General features: G+C 42.5%; 1 protein-coding gene across 4 annotated transcripts in view; it reads left to right on the top strand.

Annotated features, from left to right (window-relative positions):
• SERGEF (secretion regulating guanine nucleotide exchange factor) overlaps positions 1 to 12,199 on the top strand; it is a 266,942-nt gene that overhangs the window by 74,832 nt on the left and 179,911 nt on the right. Inside the window, exon 10 of one of the 4 annotated variants that reach the window (XM_075928098.2) lies at positions 904 to 1,765. The exons of the other annotated variants lie outside the window; for them this stretch is intronic. Coding sequence (XP_075784213.2) covers positions 904 to 939 — 36 coding nt within the window. The 3' untranslated portion in view covers positions 940 to 1,765. Of the gene's footprint in view, positions 1 to 903; positions 1,766 to 12,199 lie in introns of those variants that run through there. 4 annotated transcript variants of the gene reach the window in all.

The following is a 12,199-nucleotide window of genomic DNA, read 5'->3' as shown; positions in this document are numbered from 1 at the left end:
GACAGCGGGGTGATTTTTCGACAGATCCTGTACTCCTCATTTTTTGAGGAGTACAGGATCTGTTTGAAATGGTGCTTGTTCAAAACAGCATCAGAATGTGATTATACAAATGAGGCTCGGGATATTTAAATCCCCGCTTCATTTGCACTTTTAATATGCTTTCTTTACATCCCTCTGTCGACAGGGGGGTGTAGTGTAGACCTAGCCATGGTGTCTGTATAAAATCCTTAAGAGCTGTCTTTTATGGAAAGCCACTGTACTTCATGAGCTTTCCTTTATGAATTAATAATAAATAAATGATAAATAACAGTTGATCTCAGATTGCTTTACAAAGGTTAATATATGCTTTTAACCCCATATGCAGGAAAGGGAGAGTTTGACCTTCCCAAAGTCATATGTTGAGTTGGGGCAAAGTTGAGTAGAGAAAACAGGGGTCCTGACTCAGAGTGATGGTCAAATCTCTCAGACCTCTTTATACTCTCTACTGGTCAGGTCACTGCCATTCACTCATCTTCACTGCACTCTTCTCATCTGTATAGTTGGTGTAGTTAGCTGGTGGAAATTGGTATAGCTTTACTGAAATCACCAGCCGAGAAGCTGGCCCCACATTTCTTTTGTAGCTGAAGGACTCACTTTCCTTCGCTCAGCTAACTCGGATGTCTTCTGAAATACAGCATCATTTAAATGGAGTTCTGCAATAGTGGGACTGATATAGATGTACTCCACTGTGAATACATTGGGACAATGATTGCTGCCAAAGCTTCACTTTGGTTGACATAGTAAATTAAAGATGAGACTCTCCTGAAATTACCTTATTGGGCAATTTGGGGTGCTTTCACTCCTTACTATTTATACATGATTATCTGTTAATTACTGACAGTGTGTTCTGTACAAAATTCACAGGATGAGACCATGTTTGCTCCAAGGAGCTCAACATAGACACATCGACGCAGACATATAAATGCTTTGGATGACCACAGGATGAACTCAGTGGATCTACACAAATTTAAGTATTAGGTGTCAGGCTGCATTTCTTCTTTAGCAGTTACTGGGCTGGAAGAAGTGACCATTTGGAAAGGGAACTGAATGAAGTATGCTCTCTAAACCAGCTTGCTTGGAAAGCAGTAGTTCTTGAAGTAATATCGTCCTATCCAGAAAAGGAGCTTGACTGATTGCTGTATCTTGGACTGTTGTGCCTCATTCTGGTTGATGACTCTGTGGGAGCAAGTCTGTGCTCTGTGGGAGCAAGTCTTTATTGCTAGGGATTTATAGAGTTTCAGGGTGAGGAGGAATGGCACATCACAGCCAATCCATCTCTCTTTACATTTGGAACACTTGGGTTGCCAGTTAAATTCACAGGCGATTATGAGAGAGATCTGTGGATCCAGAGCTCTGTTTTAATGCACTCAGTTTTGTATGGGAAGGATTGCTGGTCAGAGAACTGGGAACAACTCTGAACTCTGCCACCAATTCACTCTGTCGCTAACTTTTACCATGTCGGTCAAACTCCCTGTGCTTCTGTACATCCATAAAGCAGGGGTATGTAAAATGTATCGATCTTAAAATGGTGATATGTCTGTAACATGCATTGAAATTATGTCTGTAACATGCATTGAAATCCTGACATGAATTGTCATCTTTTTGTCTTGATATTGTATATTACTTGTTTTGGCATTTAAAAACAATAGAAGAAAACAGATTCTTTTTGGTTCTTTTTGAGTTTAGGTTTTATTTTTGCAATTAACCCCCTTCTTTACTGAAGACATTTTAAAGATATTTTAAATTAAAAACACAGTTAAATTTAACTTCCTGAGCTCTTTTAGCCTACTTATCCCCACATATATTTTTGAAGAATTTCTCATTTCTGTATTTTGTAGGATAATCTGATGGTGTCTGTCTCAGAGAGAGGTTCAGATTAACAGTGTGGTATTGCAAACTCACTTACCAAAGATAAGACCCCTAACTTTGTAGTTTCTTGTCTGAAATAGAACTGAGAGCAGCAGCCTGAGGAGTGCATCACAGGAAAGAGCTAGAGTACTACCGAGCTGCTAATTTGGTCTAAAGTTGTGGCACAGATGAAAAGGTTTTATTTATATTATCTCACAGTCTACCAGATAATGTATTAGGTAGCTGCATTCTGATACTTCATTATACATGAGAAAAATGTGCACCATGTCATCTGTGTGTTTTTTATAAATAGATCAGGAAGAAGCAATTGTTATGCTCTTTTTAAGGGTATAGTTGTCTTATATCTGGCTATTGTAATTTGGTATTAGTTTATTATTTTACCCTATTCTTAGCTGAAAAGAAAACATACAATCTGTCAGTATGATTGATAGCTAATGTAATGTTTCTTCTATCTGTAGAGTTGACTTCTGAGACTGATTGCCTCTGAGAGACAGAGTTGTCTGATTTCTCCTTGATTGGTGTTTAAGATACATTGATAAAATGGCTGCATAAGGAAGTTTACTTGTAAATAGAGAACATCAGTTTCCTGGAAGGGACTTTGAGAGGTCATCGAGTCCAGTCCCCTGCCCTCACGGCAGGACCAACCACTGTCTAGATCATCCCTGATAGATGTCTATCCAACCAGCTCTTAAATATCTCCAGTGATGGAGATTCCACAACCTCCCTAGAGAATTTATTACAGTGTTTAACAACCCTGACAGTTAGGAAGTTGTTCCTGATGTTCAGCCTAAACATCCCTTACCGTACTTTAAGCACATTGCTTCTTGTCCTATCCTTCAGAGGCCAAGGAGAACAATTTTTCTCCCTCCTCCTTGTAACACCCTTTTAGATACTTGAAAACTGCTATCATGTCCCTTCTCAGTCTTCTATTTTCTAAACCAAACAAGCCCAGTTCCTTCAGTCTTCCCTCACAGGTCATGTTCTCTAGACGTTTAATCATTTTTGTTGCTTTTCTCTGGACCTTCTTCAATTTCTCCTCATCTTCCTTGAAATGTGGTGCCCAGAACTGGACACAATACTCCAATTGAGGTCTAATCAGCACAGAGTAGAGCGGAAGAATGACTTCTTGTGTCTTACTCACAACACTCCTGTTAATGCATCCCAGAATCACGTTTGCTGTTTTTGCAATAGTGTCACACTGTTGGCTCATGTTTAACTTGTGGTCCGCTATGACCCCTAAATCTCTTTCAGCATTACTCCTTCCTAAACAATCACTACCCGTTCTGTATGTGTAAAACTGATTGTTTTTTCCTCAGTGGAGTACTTTGCATTTGTCCTTATTAAACTTCATCCTATATACCTCAGACCATTTCTCTAGTTTGTCCAGATAATTTTGACCCCTATCGTCCAAAGGACTTGCAACCCCACCCAGCTTGGTGTCATCTGCAGACTTAATAATCGTACTCTGTATGCCATCATCTAAATTGTGTATTTGTTAGTCTAAATTGTGTATTTGTTAGTCCGTCTGCTATGTACATTGGACAAACGTCTCAGACACTTCACCAAATGATCAATGCCCACAAAACAGATATTAGACAGGATCACAAAGAAAAAACAGTTTCTTGCCATTTCAGCCAGAAAGGACATTGTCTCAACGACTTAATTACCTGCATCCTGCTTCAAAAGCCTTTTAAGACTGCATTTGAAAGAGAATCCTCTGAACTGTTGTTCATGCTAAAATTCGACACTTTACACCTGAGTCTGAATAAAGGATCTAGTTATCTTACAAATTACAAAGATAGCTTCCCCAATTATCACCTCTAATATCATTAGCTCACAGACATTTACCTCCCCCCCATCCCCCTTCTGTTCTGAAATTTGATTTGTCCTTTTCATATGTGTTCATTTTTTAAATTGTATCCTTTGGTATATATGGTTGTGCCAATTTTCTTCCACTATTTGACCTGAGGAAGTGGGTCTGGCCCACGAAAGCTTATCATCTAATAAACCATCTTGTTAGTCTTTAAAGTGCTACATAGTCCTGTATTTTGTTAGGAGCCATTCAGACACTATATAAAGAGAAAGAGCACATGTGACACTCTCTTTTTCCTTCCCCTGCTCCTGAAAAACTCTTCTTCAGTGTCTCCCCTCCTGACCAGCTTCCCCAGCCATGATGAGCAGACAGACCCTCCAGGATCCACATGCCTTGGCTCCTTCTGCAACCCATATGTCTGTGTAAGTGTGTGAGTGCCTGAGGGCAGGAATGAATAGGTGTGAATGAATGGAGGGGTGTGTGCTTGCTTGCTTGCTTGTCTGTGTGTATGTGTGAGAGAGAGTTCTATCTTCTTTAGTTTAAACCGTTGGTGGCTGCTTACTCCTCTTTAGTTTTACCTAGTGGAAATAAGCCCATACTAGTGTAACCCTGGATGGTCTCCAGTGAGAATATTTTTGGGGTAACTACTTACTACAGGACTACTTGGTTTTTTTTAAGTTACAGACTAACACAGGTACCCTTCTGAGACGTGTAATCCCCTAATGTTTGTGTCAATTAAAAATAGAGATAAAAGTTTGAGTTGAAACTATTAAAACTACCTCAGGAAAAATGGGATTGAATTTGTCAAAAGAACATAAAAACAGATACTCTTTTTTCCCTTAAGGAGTTAAGTTAGTTGTAGTAATTAGTTTTGTTAGGGAAAAAGCACAAGTTACTAATCATGAGACTTCCAGTGAAAATTCCATCAGCAAATGTGGCTGCTGCTCGAGATTTGCTAATATAGGTTGTGATACCGGAAAGCAACTCTGGGTAGGATAAAATCTGAGCATATCCTGAAATAGATGCACTTGTTTATGTCCTCTGAAATAAAGCTTTAAAACTAAGCATGTGCTTCAGTGTTGTCTCGAACTGGGGTCATCTGCTGTGCATAGGCGTGCACAGTACATTTCATTAGGGTGTGCACCCAAAGAATTTTTAAAAAATGTACTTTGACCCGCATTAGTATTTTTTTTAAAAATGTACTTTGACCCACACCACTGACCCCTGTAAACCATGCCCCTGACCCCCATTGGCCATACCTCCTGACTCCCATTGGCCACACCTCTGGAGGTAACACTCGGGGCAAGATGGTCACATAACCAGAAGTAAAAGGTGTCATGTGACCTCCCTCTGAGGACTTTTCCCACCATTCTCCTACCAAACAGGGATTAATTTGGCCCCCACCAAACCTCCTTCATGCAACTATCCTGCAATTGCATTAACCCAATGTGTGTGACAGAGAAGCTGGGGGAAGTGTTCTCTCAGTTTCCTCCCATGAACAGAATGAATTTTGTGTTGTGCACCAGTACTGAGTTTGAGGCTTGTTTAGATGTGCCACTGTGGCACCCAAGTTATTAATAAATATCTCATAAACCTTTACCTTTTCCCTCTGCTGCCATGTCTCTTCCCCTTGCCCCATCAGCTCCCCTGATGCCTGCTGCCCCCCAACTCCTCATCCTCCTCTGCTGTCCTGACTCCTGCCCTCAGCCCTCCTGAGACCTACCCCCCTCCACCAGCCCTTCTCTCCTCCCTGTGCCCACTCCTCCAGTAGCCCCATTCTGATCATGTGAACTACCCCTCCTCATCCCCTCTCTTAACACCTCCCTCTACACACCTGCCCTGCCTCTCTCCTCTGGTGCTGGTTCCTCCCCTGCAGGTGTTTGCCCTTCTGCTTCACCTTAGGAATCCCTTGGCACCTGCACCTTCCCTTAGCCCTGCACCCTCCTGGTGCTTCCCCCTTCCCTCACTGCCCCGCCCCCTTTTTCCCTGGTGCCCACCCCCTCAGCACTCTCTGCCCCCATTGCCCTCATGCCCGTGCCCTCACACATGCCTTGCTCCATCCCTGCCTTCCTCATTCCCACCCCTTCTTTCAAGCCTTCTCCCAGCACCTCTCCCTTCCTCCTCTAACCCTCAATGCCTTTATCCTCTCCTCTTCCAGCATCACCCTGTCCCCCCTCCCACTGACACCTCCTCTCCTGCCCTTTTCCTCATTGTCTGCACTTGCCCTCCCTGGCATTTGTCTCTCCCGCACCCTGTCCCTTGGTGTCTTCCTCTTTCTTCTCCTGACCTGCCCCCTCCCCTCAGCACAAGCCCCTTCCTCTCCCACCCCTTCCATCCCCTCCCTTACCTTACCTTCGGCTTCTGCCTTCCTATTTGCGGGACTGGAGTCAAAGCCTGCCCAAGCTACAGGCGGGCTGGGTCCTACCCCGGGGTGCCTCAGGGGCACCGTGCCGTGCTGCCGGGCGGGGGCGCCCCCAGATGCCTCAGGGATGCTGTTCAGTGCTGCCGTGCTGGGCGGGGGCATTCCCGGACGCCTCAGGGGTGCCACACCGTGCTGCTGGGCCACGCGGTGCTGCCGGGTTGGGTGGGGCCCAGGGTGCAAAAATGGCTCGGGCTAGCTGGCCCGAGACATTAGGGTGTGCCTGGGCACACCTGGCACACCCCGTGCGCACGCCTATGCTGCTGTGGGCTACAGAAAGAGTAAGCCAGAGGCTCTCTTAGGTATATTGGTACCTTAGTAGAAGAATGTATTAAGGGCTTTCTGTGCCATTCACAACCCACAGGACAAAAGGTATTAATGATACTGACAATACTGTTAAGAAGGAGAATAAAGACAAGACAAAATAGTCTCTATTCACATCCTTGAGGGATTCTCCTAGCACACAGCCTGAGAGGCATTTAATAAAATAAAATTAGCTTGTTTTTTGGTCAGATGCCCTACTTTCTCTTTGTCTTCTTTCATATAAGAAACTTAGGTTGGTGAATTAGGGAGATAGGATGGGAAAGGACTTCCTGGGTCATCAAGACAATTTCTCCGATACCACAAGGAACTCTGTCATATTTATCAAGCTCCATTTTAAAGCTGCTTGTTTGTCTCCAGTACTCTTCTTGGGAGGTTGTTCCAAAACCTCACTCTTTTGATAGACATCTTTTAACATGAGCTCAGACTTCTAACAACTCTCTGAAACCCCTTTGTATCCCTCAGGTTGAGAGCCCATAAATGAAATGCTTGTCCTATCTCGTAGAAGGATGACCCCAGTTCATAAGGATCTTATTGTGATCTTGTTAGAGTGGTGGTACACTATGAATGTTCTTACTCTGCTACCCACTGTGCAGGTAGCCAATGAGGACGGGGAAGAAGGCTCCATAGAACCATTTGCATAGATGGGTAAAGGTGAGTGGAATTCCTCCAAAGTGCTGGCCATGCCAGAGAGAAAGTCAACGTGATTTACTCCCACCTCAAAATGTCTGGGAAAACAGAGGGATACTGTGACGTGGTGAGTCATAGCTTTGCTTACAGACTGTCTCTGGGGCAGCGTACATCATGCTGTTCTTGGCACTGCGCTCATGGCTAAGTCACAAATGAGCCCCTAGGTTTTAAATATTCTTACTACATTAGCAAAAGCTAGTAATGCTTTCAGTGCCAGGCATGCACATGGTGCAATATAATTAGTATCTATAAATAATGTATCATGCACAGACCTGTAAAAAAATAAACTAATAATAAATCGATTTAGATAGAATAAAGTCTGCATGAAAAATGATTATCATAATACATAGCTCTTAAATAGCACTTTTCACCAGTAGATCCCAAAGCAGTTTATAAGGTAAGTCAACATCACTATCCCCATTTTACAGAAGTACATTTTACCTAGGTAAAGAGAAACAAGTAATTTGCCTGTGATCTGCCTACTGGCCAGTGGCAAAACTAGGCATAGAATTCAAGTCTCCTGAATTTGAGTCCTATGCACTGTTTACTGAGCCACACTACTCTGAAGAGAAACTGAACAATTAGGTTGTCTGGAGTGGGTCATGAGCATGAGTGCTACTCTCAGGACGGACTGTCCAGGAACAGGGCACAACCCCCAAACTAGTTGTTGTTCTATAAGTAGATTTCACTAACCAAGTATTAAGTATGAAGTCCTAAAACACTATAACAGCCCTAACATGGAGTTATAGACAGTACCATTAGCCACTCTCCTCTGTCTTCCTATCTCAGGCAAACACTCCTTTGTGGTAGATGGTCACTTTACACCAAGATCACAAAATATTCAGATAACTACCAATCTCAAATGACCAGCCACTTACCCCAGGTTAATTTGCACCCTAGATGTCTCACCAAGGCTGAGGCTTGTAGCCAGTCCTGTAACAAAGTAATGGTTTATTAATTAGGAAAAATAAATGAGCGGTATTTATAGGATTAAAGCAGGTAACAAATACATGAAAGTGTTAGTTTTCAAAAGCCAATAGCAATGTCTCTAGCAAGCAGACTCTTTATATCTGTAAGGTCCCATGGGAAGCAAGACTGAAGGGAAAAACAACTGAGGAGAGTTGGAAGTATTTCAAAGGGACGTTGTTAAGGGCCCAAAAGCAAACAATTCCGCTGTGTAGGAAAGATAGAAAATATGGCAAAAGACCAGCTTGGCTTAACAAGGAGATCTTGCACGATCTCAAAATAAAAAAGGAGTCATATAAAAAATGGAAACTAGGACAACTAACAAAGGATGAATATAGGCAAGCAACACGGGAATGCAGGGGCAAGATTAGAAAGGCAAAGGCACAAAATGAGATCAAACTAGCTACAGGCATAAAGGGAAACAAGAAGACCTTTTATAAATACATTAAAAGCAAGAGGAAGACCAAGGACAGGGTAGGCCCACTGCTTAGTGAGGAGGGAAAAGCAGTAACAGGAAACTTGGAAATGGCGGAGATGCTCAATGACTTCTTTGTTTCGGTCTTCACCGAGAAGTCTGGAGGTGTGCCTAACGTAGTGAATACAAGCAGAGAGAGGTTAAGTTTAGAAGATAGGATACACAAAGAACAAGTTAAAAATCACTTAGGAAAGTTAGATGTCAGCAAGTCACCAGGTCCTGATGAAATGCATCCCAGGATACTCAAGGAGCTGATAGAGGAGGTATCTGAGCCTTTAGCTATGATTTTTGAAAAATCATGGCAGACAGGGGAGATTCCAGAAGACTGGAAAAGGGCAAATATTGTGCCCATCTATAAAAAGGGGAATAAGAACAACCCAGGAAACTATAGACCGGTCAGTTTAACGTCTGTCCCAGGGAAGATAATGGAGCAGGTAATTAAGGAAATCATATGCAAACACTTGGAAGGTAATAAAGTGATAGGGAATAGCCAGCATGGGTTTGTGAAGAACAAGTCATGCCAAACTAATCTGATAGCTTTCTTTGATAAGATAACGAGCCTTGTGGATAAGGGAGAAGCGGTGGATGTCATATACCTAGACTTTAGTAAGGCATTTGATATGGTCTCGCATGATATTCTTATTGATAAACTAGGCAAATATAACTTAGATAGGGCCACGATAAGGTGGGTGCATAATTGGCTGGATAACCGTAGTCAGAGAGTTGTTGTTAACGGTTCTAAATCCTGCTGGAAAGGGATAACAAGTGGAGTTCCTCAAGGGTCTGTTTTGGGACCCGTACTGTTCAATATCTTCATCAATGATGTAGATATTGGGATAGAGAGTACGCTTATTAAGTTTGCAGATGATACCAAACTGGGTGGGGTTGCGACTTCTTTGGAGGATAGGGACATAATTCAAAATGACCTTATCAAGTTAGAGAAATTGTCAGAGGTAAACAGGATGAGGTTTAATAAAGAGAAATGCAAAGTGCTCCACTTAGGAAGGAACAATCAGTTCCATACATACAAGATGGGAAGCGACTGTCTAGGAAGGAGCATGGCAGAAAGGGATCTAGGGGTCATAGTGGACCACAAGTTGAATATGAGTCAACAGTGTGACGCTGTTGCAAAAAAAGCAAATATGATTCTAGGTTGTATCAACAGGTGTGTTGTAAGCAAAACTCATGAAGTCATTCTGCCGCTCTACTCTGCACTAGTTAGGCCTCAGCTGGAGTACTGTGTCCAGTTCTGGGCGCCACATTTCAAGAAAGATGTGGAGAAATTGGAAAGGGTACAGAGAAGAGCGACAAGAATGATTAAAGGTCTAGAGAACATGACCTATGGAGCCAGGCTTCATGAACTGGGCTTGTTTAGTTTGGAAAAAAGAAGATTAAGGGGGGACATGATAGCGGTTTTCAAATATCTAAAAGGGTGTCACAAGGAGGAAGGAGAAAATTTGTTCCTCTTGGTTTCTGAGGACAGGACAAGGAGTAATGGGCTTAAAGTGCAGCAGGGGAGGTTTAGATTGGACATTAGGAAAAAATTCCTAACTGTCAGGGTGGTCAAATATTGGAATAAATTGCCAAGGGAGGTGGTGGAATCTCCCTCTCTGGAGATATTTAAGAACAGGTTAGATAGACATCTGTCAGGGATGGTGTAGATGGAGCTTGGTTCTGCCTTGAGGGCGGGGGGCTGGACTCGATGACCTCTCGAGGTCCCTTCCAGTCCTATTATTCTATGATTCTATGATTCTAACTTATGTGCATATGTTACTTATGTGAATAAAGCACCTCCTTAAGGGACATAAGATATACCAACTTAAGTGCTGATGTGGAGAGCTTCTCTGTCTAACACAGATGCTGATGCTTGTTGGGAGTTGATTAATTACATTGACAGGAGAGTTCTCTCCCATCGACTTAGAGCGGCAATATGAAAGCGCGTTCGGTGGTGTAGCTGCAACGCTATAAGCTCTCCAGTGTGTCTGTAGCCTTGGAAAGCTTCACCCCTCAGAGTCCAAGCAGCATAGGAATGAGAAGTTCTCCTAAGATACATTTTTATTTCCTTCCCTGAGTGTTCAAGTTGTGATTAGGCCTCAGTTGGAGTATTGTGTCTAGTTTTGGGCACCACATTTCAAGAAAGATGTGGAGAAATTGAAGAAGGTCCAGAGAAGAGCAACAAGAATGATTAAAGGTCTAGACAACATGACCTATGAAGGAAGACTGAAAGAATTGGGCTTGTTTAGTTTGGAAAAGAGAAGATTGAGAGGGGACATGATAGCAGTTTTCAGGTATCTCAAAGGGTGTTACAAGGAGGATGGAGAAAAATTGTTCTTCCTGGCCTCTGAGGATAGAACAAGAAGTAATGGGCTTAAACTGCAGCAAGGGAGGTTTAGGCTGGACATTAGGAACAACTTCCTAACTGTCATGGTGGTTAAACACTGGAATAAATTGCCTAGGGAGGTTGTGGAATCTCCATCTCTGGAGATATTTAAGAGTAAGTTAGATAAATGTCTATCAGGGATGGTCGAGACAGTACTGGGTCCTGCCAAGAGGGCAGGGGACTGAACTTGATGACCTCTCGAGGTCCCTTCCCGTCCTAGTATTCTATGATTCTGTGATGTTACAAGGGCTTGGGCCTGTACCCTTCAGGGCTATGAGAGAAGCAATCAGCAAAGTCTTTGTGCCATTATAGCATTTGGGCTCAGTAGTTCTTCTTGGTGGGCAGGAGTACACATTCTGTAGGACTCCACCATTTTGAGTTAGCTGATTTTTTTCCTGTTTGGTGAGTTATATAGTTCAGAACAAACTTATTACAGTTATAGAATGAACATGTAAGTAGTTCCTTTTAGCCTGGTGTATAGAGGTTATGAGTGAGATTAGGAAATGCTTGTAAGTTGCTGTATGCTTTAAAGTCTACACACTGTATATGTTGATATCAGTGCAATACTTATTTCCAAGATATAGCTCACAGGTGAAACTGTTTTTCAACTATGCATTTGTCAGTGTTTATTGAGGCCTTGGCATGAGCTGGCTTTTGGTCTGCAATCCTCACATAGGCAATCTCCTACGGTGACCCTGAGTGTAGAATTTCTGCTTCACCTTATTAGAAGACTGCCTTCAAGGAGCAAATTTATCAGTAGGTCTGAGGGCTTGCTTAAAGAGGTGCCACTATATGAAATGGCAAATGATGTCATAATACTACCCTGGCTTCAGGGATATGCACATGGATCCATGCCAAATCCAAATGAAATCACAGTTTAAGGCAAGAGATTGGTAGAAAATGCCCTAGAGCATGCAGTTTTTCCTTCTCAATTTATCATCGGAACTGTTACAGAGAAGAGATTAACCCATCAATATAGTCTAAAATGAGAGAAAATCGATAGAAAACTATAGTGGACTGGAACAAAGCTATCAATTGACAGTATTCTGTGCAGAGAACTCTCATCCAAGCCTTCTTTTATTGATGAAAAATAATACAAAAATGGCTATTTTGGGACAGATTAATTGTGTGTTTTGCTTGGTTGACCTGCATGATCTCAAACCTTGACACATTAAATTTGCTCATCCGGCACTGATAACTTTTCCTCTTATAAGTATTGCATTATAG

The sequence above is a fragment of the Pelodiscus sinensis genome, chromosome 5 (assembly GCF_052426305.1).
Source record: "Pelodiscus sinensis isolate ZL-2025 chromosome 5, ASM5242630v1, whole genome shotgun sequence".
NCBI classification, from domain to species: Eukaryota; Metazoa; Chordata; order Testudines; family Trionychidae; genus Pelodiscus; species Pelodiscus sinensis.
This window is presented reverse-complemented; position numbering and strand designations above follow the sequence as displayed.